The sequence below is a fragment of the Tamandua tetradactyla genome, chromosome 9, assembly GCF_023851605.1.
Source record: "Tamandua tetradactyla isolate mTamTet1 chromosome 9, mTamTet1.pri, whole genome shotgun sequence".
In the NCBI taxonomy this organism is placed as follows: Eukaryota; Metazoa; Chordata; class Mammalia; order Pilosa; family Myrmecophagidae; genus Tamandua; species Tamandua tetradactyla.
In genome coordinates this window covers 30,148,939-30,171,358 of record NC_135335.1, presented here as the reverse complement: position 1 = coordinate 30,171,358, position 22,420 = coordinate 30,148,939, and the positions used below count along the sequence as shown (strand labels likewise).

The 22,420-nt window shown below is 53.4% G+C and overlaps 1 protein-coding gene and 1 long non-coding RNA gene across 9 annotated transcripts; one reads left to right on the top strand and one right to left on the bottom strand.

Annotated features, from left to right (window-relative positions):
* Nucleotides 1-4,994: 4,994 nt before the first annotated feature.
* On the top strand, nucleotides 4,995-20,503 carry TPRA1 (transmembrane protein adipocyte associated 1). Of its 7 annotated transcripts, none has more exons than XM_077116320.1 (11): nucleotides 4,995-5,210; nucleotides 13,320-13,461; nucleotides 13,577-13,709; nucleotides 16,254-16,340; nucleotides 16,472-16,544; nucleotides 16,641-16,720; nucleotides 17,239-17,349; nucleotides 17,466-17,526; nucleotides 17,761-17,866; nucleotides 17,993-18,073; nucleotides 19,252-20,498. In XM_077116320.1, the coding sequence occupies exons 2-11, from the start codon at nucleotides 13,337-13,339 to the stop codon at nucleotides 19,517-19,519; spliced, it is 1,125 nt and encodes a 374-aa protein (XP_076972435.1). In that variant the 5' UTR covers nucleotides 4,995-5,210; nucleotides 13,320-13,336; the 3' UTR covers nucleotides 19,520-20,498. The 7 variants fall into 7 exon arrangements, with proteins under 7 accessions (XP_076972435.1, XP_076972437.1, XP_076972438.1 ...); XM_077116322.1 differs by lacking the exon at nucleotides 4,995-5,210 and adding an exon at nucleotides 5,344-5,700 and having other exon boundaries at nucleotides 19,252-20,497; XM_077116321.1 differs by lacking the exon at nucleotides 4,995-5,210 and adding an exon at nucleotides 6,576-6,666.
* On the bottom strand, nucleotides 7,912-15,970 carry LOC143646897 (uncharacterized). 2 transcript variants are annotated; one of them, XR_013157734.1, is made up of 3 exons: nucleotides 15,888-15,970; nucleotides 13,567-13,753; nucleotides 7,912-8,127 (listed from the first exon to the last, which is right to left on the bottom strand). It is a non-coding gene; the product is annotated as an uncharacterized LOC143646897 (long non-coding RNA). The 2 variants fall into 2 exon arrangements; XR_013157735.1 differs by having other exon boundaries at nucleotides 13,571-13,753.
* Nucleotides 20,504-22,420: the final 1,917 nt, after the last annotated feature.

The following is a 22,420-nucleotide window of genomic DNA, read 5'->3' as shown; positions in this document are numbered from 1 at the left end:
GCTCCTCAAATGGTGCACAGTTCTCTTCTGTAGATAGTGTGGCCTTGCTCTAGAGCCCTAGGGCTCTACATTGTGGCTTTCCAGTAGGGTTTGCCATGCACTTCTCACAGTATCTTTTTTTAAATTTATTTATTTTTTATTTATGATACATAACCACATACAAACACAAACATTCTTATCATATGGTCATTCTGTTCTTGTTATATAATCAATAACTCATACTATCATCACATAGTTGTATATTCAATATGATCATTTCTTAGAACATCTGCATCAATTCAGAAAAAGCAATAAAAAGAAAACAGAAAAAAATTCATACATACCATACCCTTTACCCCTCCCCTTCACCGATCCACAGCATTTCAATCTACTAAATTTTTTTTAACATTTGTTCCCCCTATAATTTATTTATTTTTAATCCATATGTTTTACTTGTCCATCGATAAGGTAGACAAAAGGACAAAAGGAGCATCAGACACATGGTTTTCACAACCACACAGTCACGCTGCGACAGCCATATCATCATACAATTATTTTCAAGAAACATGGCCACTGGAGCACAGCTCCACATTTTCAGGCACCTCCCTCCAGCCTCTCCATTACACCTTAACTAAACAGGTGATATCTATTTAATGTGTAAGAATAACCTCCAGGATAACCTCTCTACTCTGGAATCTCTCAGCCATTGACACTTTATTTTGTCTCATTTCATTCTTCCCCCTTTCGGTCGAGAAGATTTTCTCAATCCCTTGATGCTGAGTTCCAGCTCATTCCAGGATTTCTGTCCCACATTGCCAGGAAGGTCCATACCCCTGGGAGTCATGTCCCATGTAGACAAGGGGAGGGCAGTGAGTTTGCCTGCTGTGTCGGCCAAGAGAGGGAGGCCACATCTGAGCAACAGAAGAGTTTTTCTTGGGGGTGACTATTAGGCCTAATTGTAAGTAGGCTTAGCCTATCCTTTGAGGGATTAAGTTTCATATGAACAAACCCCAAGATTGGAGGCTCGGCCTATTGCTTTGGTTGTCCCCACTGCCTGTTCTCACAGTATCTTTTCCCACCACCAATGCCTCTAATATCATAGGATCTCTGGATCTATGGCCTAAGGGACAGCCCCTTTCTTCTGCTGGCTTCACTCAAAGCCGAAAGCCTTTTAGGTTACCAGGCATAGATGTGTGAGAGCTGTATTCCCAAGTGTGGACTATGCTGCCTCCAGAACTCAAAGAGTCTAAGCATCGTGCTCCCTTTTCTATGATGGGATGTGCAGGATACAATAATCTGTCCCTTCACTTTGGAGAGAATGTCCTGTAAATGCCCCAGACCACGAGGCCCTACAAACCTTACAGGTGTGGCAAGCCCCCAAATCTACATGACATTTATCTCCCACCCTCTGAAACACCTTGTCTCATTAAGGTCTCCATATACCTGTCACTTCTTTCTCATCCAGCCCAATTAGCAGGGTGTCATCGATATAATGAACTAATGCAATATTCTACAAAATGACCAAAAGTTTCGGGACCCATCAGACTAGATTACATAACAAAGGGTGGGAGAGTTAACACAGGCCTGGGGTGAGAACATAATGTCACTTACTGTCCCTCCCTGTGAATGCAAACTGTTCTTGAGAGGGATGGAAAAGAAGCACGGTCAGATCAATGACCATGTATTGGGTACCTGAGGCCATACTGATCTGCAATGGCTATGACACCACATCCAGCCCAGCAGCTGCAACTGGGGCTACTACATGGCTGAGTTTGCAGCGATCTACTACCATTCTCTGTATTTGTTTCTTAAGCCTAGACTGGTGAATTAAATAGGGATATGAGAGAAGACCCCATGCTTTAGGTCTTCAGGGATGGCACTAATTGCTGCCATTTCCCCCAGAGTCTTAGTTTTCCAGGATGTTATGATAAATACCACCCAGTGATTTGGCTTAAATAACAAGAATATGTTGGTTTATGGTTTTAGAGGCCGGAAGTCTCAAATCAAGGTTCTGACATGGTTATGTTTTCTCCCAGGGTTGGTAGCATTCAAGGCTTCTGCTGGCAAGGCTTGGGGTTCCTTGGGTTGTGTTTCTGCCTCCCATCACATGTCGATGCTCTCTCCTTTCTTGTTTGGTGACTTCCGGGTTTTCTTTATATAAGGCTTCCAGTAATCCAGATTAAGACCCATCCTGGTTCAGTTGGCCACAACTGAACTAAAAATAGCATCTTCAAAAGGTCCTATTTGAAATTGAGTAGATTGAAACACTATGATCAATGAAAGGGAGTGGTAAGGGCTATAGACAAAAAAATAGAGGGAACAAAGTTTAAAACATATTGGGTAGCCGGAAATACTAGTGGTCAACGAGAAGGGGTAAGGGGTATGGTATGTATGAGTTTTTTCTTTTTACTTTTTAGTTCTTTTTCTGGAGTGATGCAAATGGTCTAAAAAATGATCATGGTGATGAATACACAACTGCGTGATGACATTGTGAGCCACTGATTGTACACTATATATGAAATGTATCTTAGGAATGTTCGTGTTTGTATGTTGTTCTGGTTTGTCAATAAAAATTTTAAAAAAGTCCTATTTACAATGGGTTCACACCCACAGGGACACAGATTAAGATCCAGGACATGTGTTTGTTGGGGTACATAATTTAAACCAGCTACACCCAGTACATGATATCATTTTTCATTTACTGTCTTGCCTGAGGTGTGTGGGTGTGAAGGAAGTTTCAAGAGCTACCTTTGCGAACCATGACACCACAAAGGAACCAATATGGGCATTCTGCCAACTACGAAGTATTTCCATCCCAAGGATATATTCGGTTTCCTGGCTGCCATTTGAACTTAATGGTCATAAAGACAATTGCACCCACTTTACTTCTGACAGCTAAGCACTAGCATTTGGCCTCTATTATTTGGGGATCTCCATTGCTATCAGGGAGCACAGCTGTGTAGCAGCATCTCCTACAGTTAGCCAGGGCTTAGAAGGGATGATTGCCATTGAGTCTGGTACAGCGCAAAGAACTGAACTTGGGACTCAGATCTTCATTTAGTCAATGACCATTGACTGAACTTTGTTGATTCCATGCTTGGTCCTGTGTGTAGGGGATAGTGCAGCAAATAAGCCATTGCTGCTGTTCTCAAAGTGGAGATAGAAAATAGATACCCTTGGTTATTCCACAAATACAGTAAAATCTCACAGAAACTTATACATGGGATCCAAACTTCAAGCATAAAATCCAGGATGGGGTATTGCAACAGTAATAGAAAACTTTCTTTTTTTTTATGATGTTGGTGTCTTAGTTTCTTAGGGCTACAGTAACAAGGTACCACAAAGGGTAGCTTAAAACAACAATAATTTATTGTCACACAGTTCTGGAGGCCAGAAGGAAATCAGGAATCTGTAGGAAGTTCGAGAATCCCCCCTTGCCTCTTCCTAGCTTATGGTGGGTTGTCGGCAATCATGGGCTTCAGTCTCTGCCTCAGTTGTCACATGGCGTTCTCTCCTGTATGTCTGTGTCCAAATTTCCTCCTCTTATAAAGATATCAGTGATATTGCATTAGAGCCAATCCTAATCAAGTTTGGGCTCATTTTAATTTAATTCTATCCAACATGATCCTATTTCCAAATAAGAGGTTAGGACCTCAACATACCTATTTTAGCGGGTCAAAATTCAACCCATAACAATCTATACTGTCTCTACAGCATAAAAGTGAAGTATGGTGGTACTTATTAGGCCTGGTCACAAATATTTTTCCTCTTTCCTAGCACATGATAAGATGGTAGTTTCCTGCCCCCTTGAGGTTGGAAGTAGCCATATGGCTTGCTTTTGCCAATGACATAGGAGGAGAAGCAATGCATGTAACCTCCTAGCCGATTTAAGAGCTCACCATGATTTCCCACAGTCCATTTCTGGTTTTGGTCATTAGTGGACATGAAGGCATCAGCAGGGAGCCCAGACTTCCTAGCTAACACAGAAACAGAAATTTAAGCCTGGGCATACCTGACTGCAGAACAGGCTGGGAAAGGCCCTGAGCAAGTCCTAAATTATCACGAGGTGGTTGGGTTCTAACCTCCACTGTTTGAGCATGGGAGCTGGCCCAGCTGTGTTCTCATGGGGTGTGTAATCTTGGCTTACTGCAATAACTGGGCACCTATAATTTGTGACAGACACTGAGTTAGTGTCGGGATGCTGTAGGGAATTAAGACAAGCAGGACACTGATGATTAACTAGGAAGCAAGCATATACATACATTCCATCATTTTAAATAGCAACAAGTGCTCTGAAGGAAAGAAAAGAGCATCATGTGATAGGGACTGGGCAGCTACTTTAGGGAAGGTGTCAAGAGAGCTCCCCTGCTAAGAAGTTGATTGGGCAAGAAGGAGCTGGCCTTGGGATATTCTGCTGGAAGACATTCCAGGCAGGGGGACAGACGCAGAGACCCAGAGGCAGGTACAAGCTTGTCATATTCGAGGAACAGGAACTAAGCCAATGTAACTTAAACACGATGAACAAGAAGGTAGTAGGTGATGGGGAAATCTAGACGGGTGGGGGCCAGAACAGGCAGGGCCAGTGTGAGAAAACCTAAGAGCGTAGGACACATATGGGGAAGCAAGGGCAATCACGGAAGGCTTGCAAGTGGAAGCTGCATTTAAGAAGAGGGCAGAAGAACGTCTGAAGTTCTGAAATGGGGGTGGCGTTGTGTGTGATTCAAAACTCTGGCGTCTCGGCTTTGTCACTTCCTGGTTGGGTGGCTTTGCGCAAGTTATTTAACCTCTCTTAAGGCTCAGGTTCGTCCTCTAAAATGGGACTGATTAATAACCACCTTGAAGGTTGTTATGAGCCTTAGCGCCGGAAACCCGGACTACGGTCAATAAAAGCTAACGCGTGCTCTCTGACGGTGGACGTTCCTGCAGCGAGCTCCGCTAATGGAAACGCGTCCTCCAGAGGGAGGGGTTTCCCACACTTCCTTCCTTGCCCAGGAGGCCAAAGGTCACCAGGAAAGGCTGCCGCCCACGCTGCCCAGAGGCACGCGCTAGGGCGGTCTCTGGAGCCTCCTCCAGTCCTGCCCTCTCCGCGCCGGGTCCCCGGGGCAGCCCGGGTTCCAGGAGGAGGAGCGCTGGGGGCAGTGATCTGGCCCGTTGACAGCTGCTGACAGCTGTTGGCGCGGGGGCCGAGAGGTCGCAGCGTCCACCACTCTTGGGTCCGACCCGCCTTCGGGGTAAGAAACACCGCGGCTTCGCTTCCCGGTGGCGGCTTCCCCAGCCCCTTTCGGGCGGCGCCTTAAGAGGTCAGCGAGGCGCCCCGCCTCCCGCGGTTCTGGTTGGCTGCTTCCGCCCTGTTTTCGGCGGAGGTCCATTCCCATAGGCTACTGGCAGTGAGGGGCGGGCCCGAGTCCTACCAGGCTGGGAACTGTGGCTGTTTTCGCAGTTTGGGCTGGACGAAAGGCTCACCGCTGCCTTCCGGGTCGCTGCCGTCGGGGAAGGGTGTCCAGGGGTCCCGGCAGCCTGACCGCGCGTCTCGCCTTCCCAGCCTATCCCCCAACTTCCGCGGAGCCCCTGCTACCACTTTTCAGCGACGCTCCCCAGCCCCGGACGCGTCCTCCGGTCGCTGGAGGCCCGAGTCTCCGGGCCTGTGCCGGGTCCTGGGACCCGGCGGTGGCGGATGGTCGGCTCTGGCGGCGGGGCCTGAAGGCGGGCCGGGCCACGCAGGTAGGGAGGGCCCCTTTCCCCGACGGGGGACCCTTCCCTAGTCCTGCCACCGCTAGGGAAGGAGTCCCATCGGCCGCAACGGGGTGAGGCCCCTACAGCGAACAGGGCGCCCGCCCCCCTGTACCCCTGGTCTGGGTAGAGAGCTTGTAAAGCTCCATAGAAGCCCCTGGGGCCACTTCCAGATAAACAGCCCTCCTCCCATCCCCACGACTGGCCAGGGAGCCACAGGTGCATCCAATCTCCCCACTGCAGCTGTACCCCGACACCCCAAACCGGGTGGGGAGCCCTCACTCCATAGCTGGACAGGGAGCCTATCTGTTCTGTCTCCTTTCTAGAGGAGTGACCCCTCTCCACTCAGGGTACAGCCTCGGAAGGGCCCCCGGAGGGAGTTTCAGAGGGCAGAAGCGGCCCCAGGGTATGAGGGCCTGAGACTGAGGGCTCCAAGGAAAAGGGGACCCGTGATTGGGAATCCCATACGGGAGGGAGTCACAGAGAGGGGAGTGGCCACACACAGCTAATGGAGTGACAGGGCCTAGCTGCAGCCTCACTGTGGCCTCCAGCAGCCTCAGAGGGGCAGCGGGTGTGTGTGGGGGGTGTCGTTCACCAGCTGGGGCTGCAGCGCCCTCGGGCCCTCCCTGCCCCATGTGGGGCCACCTTAAAGGCTCAGGGACGCTGGTTCTGCTGGATTCAGGACAGGAGGGTGACAGGTGGCCTTGCCTTCCAGCTCTGCATTGGGGAGGGGATCGTCGGGTGCTCCCAGGCGGAGCCTTGTCCCTCCTCCCCCTCCGGAAAGGCATCCAGCACTGTGCTGGAGATTCATTTGGTTACGGCATCACGTTTTACTGAGAGCTTATTATGTGCCAGATACTGTTGTAGGGGATTGGGTTGTGAGCCAGACTCACGAGGCCCCTGCCTGGTTCAGACAATCAACAAGTGACCTGACAACTACAGCAGCTTTGGCCAGAGGTAAAGAAAACACAAGGTGGGCTGACCTCTAGAGATCCATAAGGAGAGTTTCTCAGAGGAGGTGGCTGCGGAGCTGAGATGGAAAGATTAAGAAAAAGCTGGGGGTGGAGCCAGCCCGAGGGAACAGCCAATACAAAGGCCCTGAGGTAGGCATAAGCTTAGCAAGCCTGAAGAACAAGGTGAGAGCTCCTGGCTGGAGAGTGGAAGGAAATGAGGCAGAGAGGTAGGCAGGGGGCCACATTGGGTTGGGCCTTGAAGGCCAGGGGAAGGGGCCCTGCTTGTGCTGCCCACTTACCTACCCAGGAGCAGGCTCCCCAGGTGAGTGTCTGCTCCTCCTCCTCCTCTCCAAGGCTGTGGGATAGGGATGCGGGGGTGTGGGTGTGGGTGTAAGGTGTTAAAGGATATTTGGCCTCTGTCCTCTGGAGCCACCCTGTTTCAATTCCCGGGTTTGGAAGCTCATCCGTCTCCATGGGCTGTCATAGCACTAATGACTAAGTAGAGCCTCTCTCCTTTGCTCAGGGCTTTTGGGGTTTTCCTCTCCACTAGCTTTGGATGAAGGTGGGACAGGCACATTACACAGACCTTACACTAGCTTTGGATGAGGGTGGAACAGACCCATTGCACAGATGAGAGATGGGAAAGCTGAGGCCCAGGGAGGGGCTGAGCACTAGCGTGACCAGAGCTGACCTGCTGCCCCACAGGCCCACCCTAGACTGCGGCAGACAGGCAAAGGAGGCTGAGTGGTGGGTGGGAAGTCGGCCTCTGGAATGTTAACAACATAGGGAGATTGCTTTGCAGGTGGAAAAAGCAGTCTGTTCCTGTTTGCCTGGTCCGGAGAGGCCTGGGGTTGCCTGAGAGCTCTCAGCAGCTCCATGACTGCCTCTGAGACTCTCTTTGTTATATGACTTTCTGTCCCAGAGGCCTCTTTCCCATTATTGGCTGTCTGCCCTCCCCACCCCTCGTCCTTGGCTCCCATGAGCCTCCTACCACGTTCCCACTTTTCCTGAGCCTGCTGACCTCTCTTTGTCTACACCTCTGGCTTCTGCCCTCAGAGCCAGGACTCACCCAAGGGGAAAGCACTGCCCACCACTGGGGAGGGAGCGTTGGGGAATGTGAAGGTATTGCAGCATTTGTCTAACAGGATTAAGAGCAGAGAAGGCCGGGTACTTAATCCCCTCTGCGCCTCTCTTTGCCTCTTCCGTAAAATGGAAAGAATAATAGTCCCCTCTATCTTAGAGGCTGGTGTGGCTGTTGAGTGCGTTCTCATGTGGAAAGCTCTTAGCGCTGTGTCTGCACGGATGCGGTGTTCGTTATTGTATTATTTATATTCTTCATCTATTTTATAAACTTCAGCCCAACACGATGTCAGTTCTGGCATGATCGATAGCCACCTAACTCAGGTGGTTCTGGTACCCTCTAGGAGCTTGACAGAAATGCAGCTTCTCAGGTCCAGCCCCAGACCTGCAAGAACAGAATGTGCACTTTAATAAGATTCCCTGGTGACTTCCCACACACATTCAAGCTTGAGAAGCACAGCTCTAGATCAAGCCCAGTGGCTGCCCCATTCCCCGGGTGGAGAAACTGGGCCCAAGAAAGGGGCACCTAGCAAACTGCTGATTGGTGGCCAGGGTTTGGAGACAGACAACCTGAATTCTAAGTTGAGCAGGTGACTTCCCCTCTCTAAGTGAGGTGCTGTTTTGTCCAGTGCTCAGGCAGAGACGGACGCACAGACCAGGTTCACTGACTGCTCTGTGTTGCAATTGTGGAATTAGCAGTGGGAGTACTGACACCTCTCTTTCCTCACCTCCCACTCCCACAGCAACTGGGGCTTCAGAAGGGTCCCTTGGACTTGTGAACCAAATCCCACTGCCTCCCAGCGCCTGCTCTGGTAGGAAAATGCAATTACCTTTATACGTCTGATGCTTTGCAGATATTTACTGCTGTGGTTTTGTTTGAGCCATACAGCAACCCAGTTGGTAGGAGCTTTTGTCCCCATGAGGTTCAGTGAGGTGAAATGACTCACCCAAGGTCACACAGCAAATATGTGGAAGAACCAGAAGTGGGACCCAGGGCTGCCTGACTCCATGACCCACGGGAGCTGGTTATGGTTTTCACTGTAAATCAGAGAAATCAGACTCAAACTGGCTTAAGCAAAAAAGGGAATCTGTTGGGTTCTGTATCTGAAAAGTCCAGGGGGTAGGATTGGCTTTAGGTGTGGCTGGATCCAGATGCTCAAGTGAGCTTATGGGATCTATCTCTATCTGTCTCTCGGTGCCCTTCTGTGTTGGCTTTTTTTTCAGGTGGGTTCTCCACACCTGAGATCAAAGTGGAGCAGCTGTGTCTCAGTGATCTCAGCAGAAAGAGAGCAACTGTTTCCCACTAATTCCAACAAAAATCCCAGGGCTGATTCTCATTGGCCAGGGCAGACCCTCCTGATTGGCCAGTCCTGGATCACAGGCACCCTTCCTGAAGTTGTGAAGGGTGCCTGTCAGCCCTTCCTTTTACCTCACTGCAGAGAGCAGAGGAGCTGAGTTTCCCCCCAGAGGAAAATGGGGTACTGCTTAGCAACTGTTGGGAGCCTGGATGCTGGGGCAGGCTCTTCACATCCCATATATGCTTTCTAGCTTCCTTCTCTCTCCCAGTTTAAGGGGCCTCTTTGATTCCTCTCTGTCCCAGCTTAGGGGTTCAGGGGTCTCTGCCCAGATGTATAAGCTGGTTATTTCGCCTGGTACCCCAGCCCTGGGCTTTCTGGCATCTGAGCTGCCAGGACCAGAAATGAGCTCTGTCAGGCTTGGCCTTGAGACAGGGAGATGGGAGTAGGGAGGAGAAGCTGGGGGAGCTCCCTTCCTTCTTTGGGTCACTGATGTTCTCGACTCAGTGTGAGTGGGAAATGATCGTCTCATGGCACCAGAAGTCCATGAGGAGGGCAGCCCCAGACAGACATGCAAGAGGGGCCTTTCTCCTTGAGGTTGTCTTATTCTCAGGGAGGAACATGTTTCTGGGGAGCCTTCCCTGTGTTTCACCCAGCCGGAATGATGCCATGTGCCCTTGCCTAAAACATCCTCTGGCAAGAAGGAGCATCAGGATGCCCTCCCTGACTTTGACCAGGCCCTCTCTGTAGGCCCCGTTGGCACTTTGGGAGGACAATTATTCATTCTATGGGGCTGTCCCACTGCAGGACACCTGCAGCCCTGGACCCTGGGCATGAAAAAGAAAAATCCGCAGCACCCACCTGCAACCACGGTCATCACCCTAGAGCGCCAGGTGCTTTCTGGGGGTGGGCATGGTGCTCCATACCTGCCTTGCCCCCCAAACCACCACCTCAGATTAGTTGAGATTCAGCTCTGCACTCGGGTGGAGATCCGTGACCAAAATAGCAGCTAGTTGGCAAGGAAGGAGGTGGGCAGGGTCTGATGGGGACACTGCCAGCAGCATGCGCCTCACAGTTTCAAAATATGCCGTGGCTCAGGCCAGAAGCCCTGCATGATCCTCTCCTGCTGTCTTCCCTGTCCCCCGGCATTTGATCTGTCAGCGATCTCATTGGCCAGCCTTCCCCAAGGAGCCCCCCATCATCCTCCCTGCGCCACTAGCTTAAGCTCCTTACTGTCAGCTCTTACCCAGACTTGCAGCAGCTCCTGGGGCGGGGTGGTAGTGGTGGTGTCTCCCAGTCTCCACTCTTTCTCACTTGGGTCTCCACACAGAGGTCAGAGCAGGCCTCTTCACAGCTAAATCAGACCTGTCCCTTCCCTTCCCTGACACCCTTCTCACTGCACTTTAATCACCAGGTGATTTCCCACACACATTCGAGTTGGAGAAGCTCAGCTCTAGATCAAGCCTGATGCTTGAGTTAGGTCACCCTCCGTGTGGTCATGTGGTCCCCACTGACCTTTCTGAGCTCCAGCTGCACAGGCCTGCTTTTTTATCCTTTACATAGGCCAAGTGTGTTTCTACCTCAGGGCCTTTGTATCCGCTGTTCTCCCTGGAATGCAGCATTTATCCAGATCTTCTCAAGGCTGGCACCTTCTCAGTTATTTAGATCTCACAATTCACATCCTCAGAGAGGCCTCGCCTGGCCTCCCAATCCGGAGCAGCAGCCCCCTGTACACTGGGAATAAGGCCTAGCTGTGAAACTAAGGCCAAGACAGGAGGCTATTTTTGTTTGTCCTGTGACAGTCCGCATGCAAGCTGCCTGGGCCTTACCATGACAGCGACATCATTTTGGGGGCCTGCACAACTTTTCTATTGCTCTTTTACTCTCAGAACATAGCTTCTGTCTCATGGTCAAAGGTGGCTGCTCCTGTTCCTGCCCCCACAACCCTAACCTAGCCAATGGGTGGGGAGACAAGGCATGACCTGCAATTAGCACACCTTACTCTGCTCATGTCCCATTAGATAAAGCATAGTTATGTGGCCACCCCTGGCTGCAAGGGAAATTGAGGAACACTGCAAGCTGGCTAAAATTCGAGGGTTCTACTCGAGGGAAGGGTAGACGTTGGGGGACCTTCTAGCAGTCTCTACCGTGTTCTGCATCTCTTGTTTTACTTTTTTCTTAGCACTTATTGCCAGGAGAAATTTGCTTTTTTAGAAGTAGGATTTCGTGCCCGTGCTTCCCTAAAATGAAGGCTCTGTGAGGGCAGGGCCTTGACTGTCCTGTTCCCTATTCCCTGCTGGGTCTTATCACCTAGATTTGTACCTGGCTTATCATACATGTTTGGCAGCTTCTGCTGGGAGGAAGAATGAATGAATGAATGAATGAATGAAGGCCCACACTGCAGAGTGGATTTCTCTCATCAGGTAGGAACCTGGAGGGAACCACCTTCTTTCTTTGGACCCAGTAGGCACCTATTCTTTTGATAACTCCCTGTGCCCCATGGAAGTTATGTTCCCCCATTTTACAGACAGAGCTGTGATCACCCAGTTATCACTTTCCCTGGTGGACAGAAGGATGGAGAAAGCTGACCCAAGCCCTAGGTCTTCAACCCACCCCTCTTGAAGACTTTTCTCTCTTTCAGCCAGGGAGCGTCACTAGCAATTTCCTGGCTAGGGTCAAGGAAATTCACCTCAAATCTCCTGCAGTCCTGGTTCAGGCCGTGCTGTTCCCTTGGCCGAGTGTCAGCACAAACACAAGCAGTGGCTCCCAGTGCAGTGCCCCAAGCCCTTCTTGCAGACAGGGCCCTAAGCTCCCCAAGTTGCTCCTTGCCACGTGGGAGGCATGTGCTCTGGACACAGAATGTGATTTAACCTTTTCATTTATCAAAGCCAAACACCCCCCTCCCCCATCAAAGTGCCCAAATCATCGGGGTGTGGCTTAAGGAATTAGCACACAGTGAACAAACCTGGGCACTGCCTCCCAGCCCAGGTATGCAGATGCTGTGGGCGTCTCCTGCCCCCTCCAGCCTTCACAGGCGCTGTCCTCATCAGCCGAATCAGACAGCGTGTCTGCACCCGGGCCTGGCTTTTACTAGACATCTTGTGTTGTCTGGACCGCACTGTGTTCATTGTGCTGTTACTGCATAGTAATGCAAATATGCCACCACATGTGTATGCGTTCTGCTGCTGTTGAGAATGTTCTAGTACCATTCTCTGGGGCACCTGCATGTGCATCTCCACTGGACATGGAAATGCGAGGTCACAAGGCCCGGGCCATTTCAGGCCCATTTTAAATATTTGTGCTTGATTAGTCCTGGTGTTCTGGCCTGGTTCCCCCCGCCAGGAGTCCCTGTTCATTCTCCACCCTGCCCCTCAGCCTCTAAGAGGCCCTCTGTGAGCCTGCGCTTGTGTCTAGGACTTCCAGCCCCCCATCCCGGGGTGGCTCTTATGTTCTGTTTCCCAGATCCCAGATAACAGGAGCTCAGCTGTCCTCCTTCTGGACCACACCCCTGATCCTCTCAATCTCGGAGCGGAGGTGCCTGAGAGCAGCCCCTGGGCCTTTGCACACACACAGCTCCCTCGCATCACTCCCATCTCCACTTGGAGACATGACATATATCTTCCAGGCGTAACCAACGTTTTGGGCTGCCACGCAGAGCAGCAGCTAGGGGAGCTGAGAGCCTGCGGGCGGCACCGAGGTGCATGGTATGCCCATCTCTGCCACCTGTCAGCCGAGTGACCTCACACATTTGCATGGAAGAGGGGCCCAGCTCACAGTCATTGAGAACCTAACACGTGTGGGTGCTTCTGGAGGTGCCTCCTGCCAGTTCATCCTCACGCAACCTCACGAGGGGTCACTATTGTTACAGTCATTCCCTGGGGGGGGAAACAGGAAGTATGGGGCTGGCTCCGAGCCCCTGTTCCTAACCACTTGGCTCGCTTGCCTCTCTGTCATTGGGCCTGTCCAGTTTGAAGGGGTTCCATGGGGGTGACACCAAGGAGCTCAGATTGCTGTATGTGGCACAGGGAAATGTTCAGTAAGTGGTGGTGGCTTTTGTTATTGTTGGGGCAGGGCTCCTGTGTGGGGCTCCCATGGGGATTGGGTGGTTACATGTGCTCCACACCCGCCCTCCACTCGGCAGGCCCTGGAGCTGAGCATCTGGTGGGTGGGGCTGGCGTTTGCCTGGCCTGGGGGCTTCTGCTGGGAGCCTGAGATCCAGAGGCAGTGGCCCAGGGCCACATGGCCCCTGTGCTGCTAACCTTAGCGGTTCTCACCTCCCCAGGGCCAGCTGCTGGCTGGATGGACACCCTGGAAGAGGCGGTGTGGGCCAACGGGAGCACAGTGTCGCCCCCACCCCTGGCACCAAACATCAGTGTGCCTCACCAGTGCCTGCTGCTGCTCTATGAAGATATTGGCACCTCTAGGTGAGGGCACAGCCCTGCTGGGCAGGCCTGGGTGGATGTCAGTGTGGGTGGGGGAGGCTGGAGGTGAAGGCAAATACAGCCTCGCCGCTGAGCCAGCTTCTGTACCTACTGCCAGGGTCCGGTACTGGGACCTCTTGCTGCTCATCCCCAATGTGCTGTTCTTCATCTTCCTGCTCTGGAAGCTTCCGTCTGCTCGGGCCAAGATCCGCGTCACCTCTAGTCCCATTTTTATCACCTTCTATATCCTGGTGAGTTCTTCCCAGTTGGTGATAGCAAACCCAACTCCAGCTGGCTTAAGCAAAAAGCGAAAAAAAAAAAAAGTTAACTATCTCATATTGTGAAAAACTACAGCTTCAGGTATGGCTGGATCCAGGGGATTGAATGATGTCATCAAGAATCTGTCTCTCTCTGTACCTCTGACCTTTGGTCCACTCCCCATGTGGTGTTAAATATGGCCAAGAGCATTTTTTTGTTGTTGGGGAGGGGTATGGTTTGGGAATCAAACCCAGGTCTCCACATGAAAGGTGAGCGTATTCTAACTCTGAACCACCCATGCACCTCAAGAGCAGTTTTGATCTAATACCCAGCCTCCCTATCAACTCCACCAGAGAGTAGCTCTTTCCTGCTCAATCCATTATAGGCCAAGAATTCCCTCTCATTTGGCCCAGCTTGGATCATGTGCTCATCCCTGAAGCAGTCAGCGTGGCCAGCAGGGAAAAGGATACTCTGGAGCTGGGAGGGTGGGGTCAACCCAGCCAGACCTAATGGACTGAGTCAGAACAGTGGTCCTTGAAGGAAAACTGGGGAACTGCTTTTAGAGGAAGGGGAGATAGATACTGAGTGGGGACAGAATGTCTACTGGCTCCTCCCTCTGTCCACCTTCCTGACAGTCTGCCCATCCACATAGCCCGTGAGACCTCTGGGAGCATTCCTGTTGGGTGAGCCCACATATTCATCACTTGGGGGTCCACACTCATGCTGCCTGGGGTGAGGGGTCGGGGCTGTGGTTACGAAGGTAGCTCCAGGTTTAAAAGGGAGGATCTGACCGGAGTCCTCCCGTCTCTGTGACAATTGGATGCCACTACCGGAGAGCTGAGTGGCCCCCATGGTCCCCGTAGCTCAGAATGTCCCAGGTCAGAAGAGTGGGCAGTGGGTAGGCAGGGAGGTGAAGGGAATGGGCCCTGGAGGCCATGGGTGGGGGCTCCTGGCATTCTTGGCAACCTGGAGTCCCCTCCCTTGGGACAAGCCTGGAAATTGGGGTTGGCCTTCTTCCCTCTTCTCTTGCTACCCCTCTGAGCATATCCTTGTTGATGTATTTACTCAGGAGCACCCACTGGATGCCAGGCAGATGCCTTCCTCAGGGAGCAGGCAAGGAGAAGGGACCCAGGCCCAATTGCCTAATAGCATACGGCAGGGCCCACTTTTGGGGCCCTTACCCTAAAGAGCTCAAGAGGCAGTGGTAAGAGTGGACTTGGGCAGACCGGGTCCAAATCCCAGCGATGCTGTGTGACCGTGGGCCAGTGGCTTGGACTCTCTGTGCCTTGGTGCCCTCCTGGTGTAATAGGTACTCCTGGAGTAATTGGGTAATAGGTACTGACTCTGCTTTAGCTTTTGGCATTCTCATGAGCACCAAATGAGATGGTAAACTCCAGCCTAGGGGGAGCCTGGAACATAGTGGGCACTCAGCAGTTGGTTACCTTCTGCATCTGCCTTGCTGAGTGGCGATAAACCTCACCAAGGCCCAGCCACTGTTTTCTGGGCACAAAGGGCAGACTGTGTATGAATCTGGGCTCTCCTTTATATGTGTCAGAAAAGCCAGCTTAAGCTCACAGAAGCCAGAGGGAAGGAAGGTATTGCCTTAGAAGCTGAGATACTGCAGATACTGCTGGATTCAGGGGCCCAGAGATGTGGCTGGGACACTGTCCCCATCTCCCTCTCAGTTTGCCTTCTCTCGAATGGCCTTACTTTCTGAGGAGCCCCCCCCAGGGCTGCACCCCATCAGCTGGCCTTACCTGGAGGCTGCACCAACTATCCTGGGGATGACTTCCACTAGATATTCCTGAACCAATCCTGAAGCTAGGGGAGCAGCAGCCCCTGCACAGGCCCACCCCTGATGCCAGGTGGACGGCCAGCCTCACCGGGAACCACCCAGACAAAAGCCACCAGTTGCTGAGCACCAGCACCTTGCCAAGGTCTTTGAAGCCCCTCACCCATAGCTACCTTCGCCCCAGCCCCATGTATCTCAGGATTAAAACCTCTAACGGCAGCCCAATGACAGACTTGTCCTTCGTCATTGCTAGGCGCCAGGCACTCCTATGCTACGTGTATTACCTCATGTGATCCTCCCAAACAGTCCAACATAGCAGGTGCTACTTTTACTCCCATTTTACGGAAGAGGAAACAAGCTCAGAAGTGCAGTTACTCACCTGGGGTCACAGAGCTGGGATTTGCAGCCAGGCAGTCTGGCTCCGCCTTGCGACCTCTCCTCACCCTTCTAGCCCTGTTTCATTTCATGGGCCTCGGAATCCGTGATGTCATCATTAGCCTGGAAACCAAGGCTCAGGGAGGTGGGTGGTGGTGACAGTGGTGGCCATGGGGAGTCCTGAGGCCACATCGCTGTGGAGGGCCTTCAGGCCACTAAGTGAGCCTCACCCCAGCCCCGACTCCCACGTGGGTGCTTGGCTGTTCAGTTTGAAATCCTGTTCCTTGAGGAAGAGAAGGCTCCCGCAGGTGTGCAGGTGGGTTGGCGTGACCCTGCCATACCCAGAGTTTCCCACTCCCGGCCCTGCCAGGTGTTCGTGGTGGCTTTGGTGGGTATCGCCCGGGCGGTGGTGTCCATGACGGTCAGTACCTCGGATGCTGCCACAGTGGCCGATAAGGTGTGTCTGGGCTGGCCGAGAAGGGTGGGTGGGGACGGCCTGGAGGCTGGGGGCACCCAACGCTGGGGCTGGGGTGGGGGGTGGGGGGTGGGGGCTGGACCACCAGGCTGACGTCTGCCCACTGTGTCCAGATCCTGTGGGAGATAACCCGCTTCTTCCTGCTGGCCATTGAGCTGAGTGTGGTCATCCTGGGCCTGGCCTTTGGTGCGTGTGCTGCTGGGGCTCTTGGGCCTGGACCTGGGCTGTCCCTCCTCGGCTGGGAGCCTGTCTCCCGCTTGCTGACCAGCGCATCTCTTCCAGGCCATCTGGAGAGCAAGTCGAGCATCAAGTGGGTGCTGGCTATCACTACGGTCCTGTCCTTGGCCTATTCGGTCACCCAGGTGAGGGGAAGGGGCCGGCTCACACTGCCTCCTGGTGCTGCGCCAGGATTTGAGGGTTTATTAAACTCAAAGTGCACTACAGAAATCCCCACCCACCCCCAGGGGGTGTTTCTTTACCAAAGAAGGCTCTTGGGCCTCTCCCAGAGACTGAGCCAGTAGGTGGGGTCCAGGCATCTGCTGTTTGAATAAGCAAACCGGGCAGTAAAAATGCAGACCTGCAGAATCCCACCGAGAAATGTGGGTGCAGTGGCTCCTTTCTTAGATTGGGAACAAGGGCTGTCCCCTGCCGCCACCCACCCATCGCACATGACTCAGGTGGACAGGGGCATGGCCAGAGAGCAGACTGGGCCAGGTCCCCTGGAGCCTTGAAGGCCATGCTGAGAAGGATGGGCTTGGTGGATGGAGAGACCTTGGAGGGCCTTCTGTTAGGGCAAAGCCTCAGGGAGGGGGCTTTCCAGGTGGCAAGGTCTGGCCAGACCCCTTCCTCCTGTCCCTCCCCCTCCTGCCTGTCCCCACAGGGAACCCTGGAGATCCTGTACCCGGATGCCCACCTGTCTGCTGAGGACTTCAACATCTATGAGCATGGGGGCCGCAAGTTCTGGCTGGTCAGCTCCTGCTTCTTCTTCCTGGTGAGGTGGAGACTGGGCCACCAAGGCTGGGCACCTCTAGGGGCCGGCTGGGCTAGACTGGCCGGGTCTGGGCTGGGTCCCCCAACATCCTTCTGGGCCCTGCTCTGTCACCGCAGGTCTACTCTCTGGTGGTCGTCCTCCCCAAGACCCCGCTGAAGGAGCGCATCTCCCTGCCCTGTGAGCCGCTGGCAGGCGCCCTGGGAGAGGGGCTGGGGGGTGGGGGGTGGAGGGGTGGTCAGTTCGGGCCACTGTCACCTGGAGCTGGAGAACTCTGATGGGGGTGGGGGGCAACCTCCAGGGGAGCCCCAGAGGGCGTCCGGGGTCCCATATTGGACAGGAGGCGGGTTGAGGGGAGGCGGGAAGGTAGAGCCTGGCCCGGCAGGGTGGGACCTCACAGTCCCCACCCCCTAGCTCGGAGGAGCTTCTACGTCTACGCGGGCATCCTGGCACTGCTCAACCTGCTGCAGGGGCTGGGGAGTGCGCTGCTGTGCGCCGACATCATCGAGGAGGGGCTCTGGTAACGCGGGTCGGGGGTCGGGGAGTGGGGGTGGGGGGTGGGGGAGGTGGTTATCCGCCCGGGGCGGGGGCGGTGCAACTAGGGGCGAGAGGCCCCGCCCCCTGACCCTCCCCCTTCCCTCACCAGCTGTGTGGACACCACCACCTTCCTCTACTTCAGCTTCTTCGCGCCCCTCATCTATGTAACCTTCCTCCGGGGTTTCTTCGGGTGAGTTCCCCACCCCGGCGCGGTTAGGGCCGGGCGCTGGCAGTGCTCCTCACCGCCCGCATGTTCGAGGGCCGCAGGCGCCCCCGTGTGGCTGCCGGCGGGGCCGCACCTCCTGCTGCCCGGTGCGCGCTGGGTGCCAGTGGCACGAGGAGGGGCGGGGCAGATAGGTGCGTGTGTGTGTGTGTGTGTGTGTGTGTGTGTGTGTGTGTGTGTGTGTGCGCGCGTGCGTATATATATATTTATTGTATATATATGTGCCCGTACACACCCACAAATGCACGCCCCGCACAGTGCACACTTTCTCCCTACCAAGGAAATAGCTCTGCCCATTGTTCTGACTTGCTGTATCTAATTTAATAACCTGTCACCTCACTCATTCATCCAGCAAGTGTGCTTTAGGCCAGGCACAACAGGGGACGGTGGACACACATTCCGGCTCTCGTGGAGCTCATGTTTTGGCTGGGGATGCCTGGGAAGCAGAGTGGGTTTGGGATGGGACATCCATTGTGAGCCTGGGGTGAGCTGTTGTGTACGCATATTTGGGGCAACATCAGTGAGCCGGGATGCTCCGGAAACACGGGGTTGGGGGCTTACTCTGAAATGCGGGTGTTTTACCACCACTACCTCCAAGCCCCCTTCCTCCCCATCTGCCAGAACTGAGGGTGGGGCCGGGGACCTGCTCCCTGCTTGGGGGAGCTCGGGGGAGGGTGTGAGAGACGGGCTGCGGTGGACTTTGTGGGGTGCGGAGAACCTGAAGGAATCCCAGCCCCACCTGGCACGGGTGACCTGTCACGGGTGACCTTGGGCACTCTGCTTTCTCTCCCGAGCCTCAGGTTCCGTTTTGTAAAATGGGTGCAGTAGTGCCCGCCAGTAGAGTTAAATGACCGCTGGAGCACCAGATACGCAGTGACAAGAGCTGCAGGGGTGGCAGTCAGAGGCTGCAAGGTGCTGATGAAAGGCTGGTCCTCTGCAAAGCACCTGCCCCAACAGGCCCCGAAACCACATGCCCGAGCTCTGCGGCCGGAAGCGGGAGGGGCCAGGCTCTCCCTGAAACGAGGCCTGTTGGACTCAAGCACCTGAGGGATGGGGGCCTCTCAGGGCGGGCATCATGGCCCTGGCTGGGGGGAGAGCCTGTTCACCTCACAGCCAGGCTGCCCCTTTCCTCTCCTCCCTGCCAGCTCCGAGCCCAAGATCCTCTTCTCCTACAAGTGCCAAGTAGACGAGACAGAGGAGCCAGATGTCCACCTGCCCCAGCCCTATGCCGTGACCCGGCGGGACGGCCCAGAGGCCATGGGCGCTGCAGGGGTCTCAGCCGCCTCCTACTCGAGCACCCAGTTCGACTCAGCCAGCGGGGTTGCCTACCTGGAAGACGTCGCTTCCATGCCTTGCCACACCGGCAGTATTAACAGCACGGACAGTGAGCGCTGGAAGGTCATCAACACTTGAGTCACGTGGCTGCTGGGCCTGGGAAAGACAGGCCAGAGAGCAGGCCAGGCCATGGAGCATGAGGTCCCGGCAGGAGAGGGCTGGGTGGCAGACCTTTCCGCAGCTCGGAGCCCAGCGGCGGGCTGCCTTCATCTGGGGTTGGAGGCCTGTCCCTCCCAGCTCTCCTCTGCTACCACCCTCTGTCGCCTGCCCTCACCCTGCTCAGCAACTCGGCCCAGACTGTGACTTCCTGGGGCCAGGCCTGGTCTTCCAGCTGGCCGAGGACCCCTCCTTCCTCCCAAGTCTTGGCACCCCAGGACTGTTGTGACTCTCCTCACCTGCTCCCTCAACCTCATGCCCATCCCCACCGTGCATTGATCTTCTCAAAAGCCCACCATGGCAGATGGGCCAAAATGTGTATATTTTCTCAATCTATTTTTTTTTAATAAAAAGAGAAAGGAGCAGGAGGCATCCGTGCAGTGCTTTTGCAGGAATCCTCGGGCTGGTTCCTTTCAGCAGACTGAGGATTGGGGTGAGGGGTTGCCATGTTCCTGGGGTCTCAGCAGGCCCCTCGGATGTCCCGAGCCCTGGGAAAGGCTCAGAGTCCCTTTGTTGCCTCAACCAAGGAACACTTACTAGTGCATGGGTCCCAGGCTGGCTGATTGGACGTTGGAGGGAAAGGAGATCCCAGCCAGCCGTGCCCTTCAGGCTCCTGTTAGAATGTAGGATCCAGCTGTGGAAAGAGAGCGCTACAGTTTTGTGAGCTGTAGTTCTTTCCTGCACCTTGTTAAAGAGCACAGGCTTTGGAATGAGCCACCAGGTCCCATCCCTTCTCTGCACCTTTATCAGTGATTTTGGACCAGCCACATCCCCTCCCTCAGCTCCCCTTTTGCCTTCTGTAAAATGGAGATAAGAATTCCTGTCTTAAGGGATTTTTGTAAGGATCAGAAGACAGAAAGTATAAACTGCTAGTGTCTAGTAATGGAACAATAAATGCCAACTATTATTATTATTTTTTGTCACCCAGTCTAGTGCTTGGCACTTCGTAAGCACTCTAAAGACACACTGCTGGGAGATGACATAGCAACGATGGGTATGACGAGCTGAAGATGGGAATGAATCTGGATAAAGCATTGGGATCTGTAAATAGTCGGAGAAAGGCTCTCTACCTCCCTATTGCTGCTGTACCTGCGGTTCAACCCTTGAGATGTCTGGCGGCCACAATGAGCAGGGGTCTTGCTGCCAGTTATAGGATTCCCATTGTCAGGAGGAACCTGCCAGGGACACTCTCAAGCCTCCCAGAGGAGGTGGTCCAGAAGGTGGGCATCTGAGGGCCAGGGCTGGAGTCTGCCTCCTCTGCTGGCCGTGTGTTTCAGGAGACCACCAAGAGTACCAGCATACCTTGTCCTTTGTGGCTGTAGGGTCCAGCACATTGGCCCCTGAGACCCAGTGCCCAAGGATATTGGTGTCAGCAGCCATGAGTTCCTAGTTTGGAGATGCTATTAGTTGAGGCAGGTGCAAAGGCACAACCAATGAGCTGAACTCCTGGGCTGCCAGGGTTTCGTGGGAGATCTCTCCCAAGAGGCATGCTTTGCTAGGACTTTGCCACTTATGTAGGAGCCTATTAGGCAGGGAAAGGAAGCCTATAGAGTTTCTGAGCTGGGTGTTAGGGGTCTGAAGCAGTGGGCGTGGTGAGTGCAAGGTCTTCAGGAGTTCTGAGAATAGGCCAAGGAAAATGTGACAGTTAAAGCCTAGAGGTGGATTCATTATCACCAGCCCTTGATCTAATGCAGCTCTCTTTCAAGATGCCATAGCTGCAGTAAAGACTCCATTTCCTCGCCTTCCTAGCAGGTAAGTGTGACCCTGTGACTAAGTTCCGGCCAGTGGGATGTAAGTGTGTATGCATCACCCTTAGAGAGTAGGCTCTGTTCTTTCCTGCTGACTGGGATGTGGTTGTGATGGCCGGGGTTACAGCAGCCATTTTTGGATCATGGGGGTGAGGGAGGGGGGTAAATCTTGGGAACAGAAGCCTCCCTTGGCAGTACTACAAGGTAGAAGGAACCTGTGTGCCTGATACTAGTGCATCCATAATACCCTTGGATTTTCTACCTTTAGATGACTTTTTGAATGTGAGAGAGAAATAAACATCTATCTTGTTCAAACCACTTTGGAGTTTCTCTCTTACTTGCACTTGAACCTAATCTGAATCATTACAACCTTTAAAGAGGCTGTACCAGTTTTAACAACTACTTGCACACCCTCACCAACACTGGGTGCTGTTCATTGTAAGCCCTGCTCACATTTGTTCTGCTTGGATGACACCGTGTTATGTTTGGGTGGAAACAGGTGTCATGCAGAGGAGTGGCCAAGATGTGGAGGGTTCTGGAAGCCTGAGTATGGCTGTGGACTTTACCACATGTGGCCCAAGTTTAAGTGCTACCTCCTTACTGCTGTCACTGCCTGGCTGTGGACCTCGGGCAAGTCAGTCTTTTCTCTGGTGCTGTTTCCTTTTCTGCAAAATAGGGTAGGCAGGTGACTGTTATGCCATTTTGAAAGTATTATGTACGGCAGACAAGCCATGTATTAATCCTGATTCAATCTTGTGGGGACCGCTGTTATCTTTTAATCCTAGTCCAGTATCGCAGGGTGGATACATTTGATTAGATTACCTCCATGGAGATGTGGCGTGTCCAATTGCGGATGTGGCCTTTTAATTAGATGAGCTGTGACTCCACCCATTCAAGGTGGGTCTTGATTAGTTTATTGGAGTCCTTTAAAAGGGGAAAGATTTAGACGAAATCTTAGAGCTGACAGAGCCCACACCAGAGACCTCTGGAAATGCAGGAGGAAAACAGCTCTGGAGAAGCCTTATGAAACGAGAAACCTGGAGAGAAAGCATATAGACATTGCATGTGCCTTCCC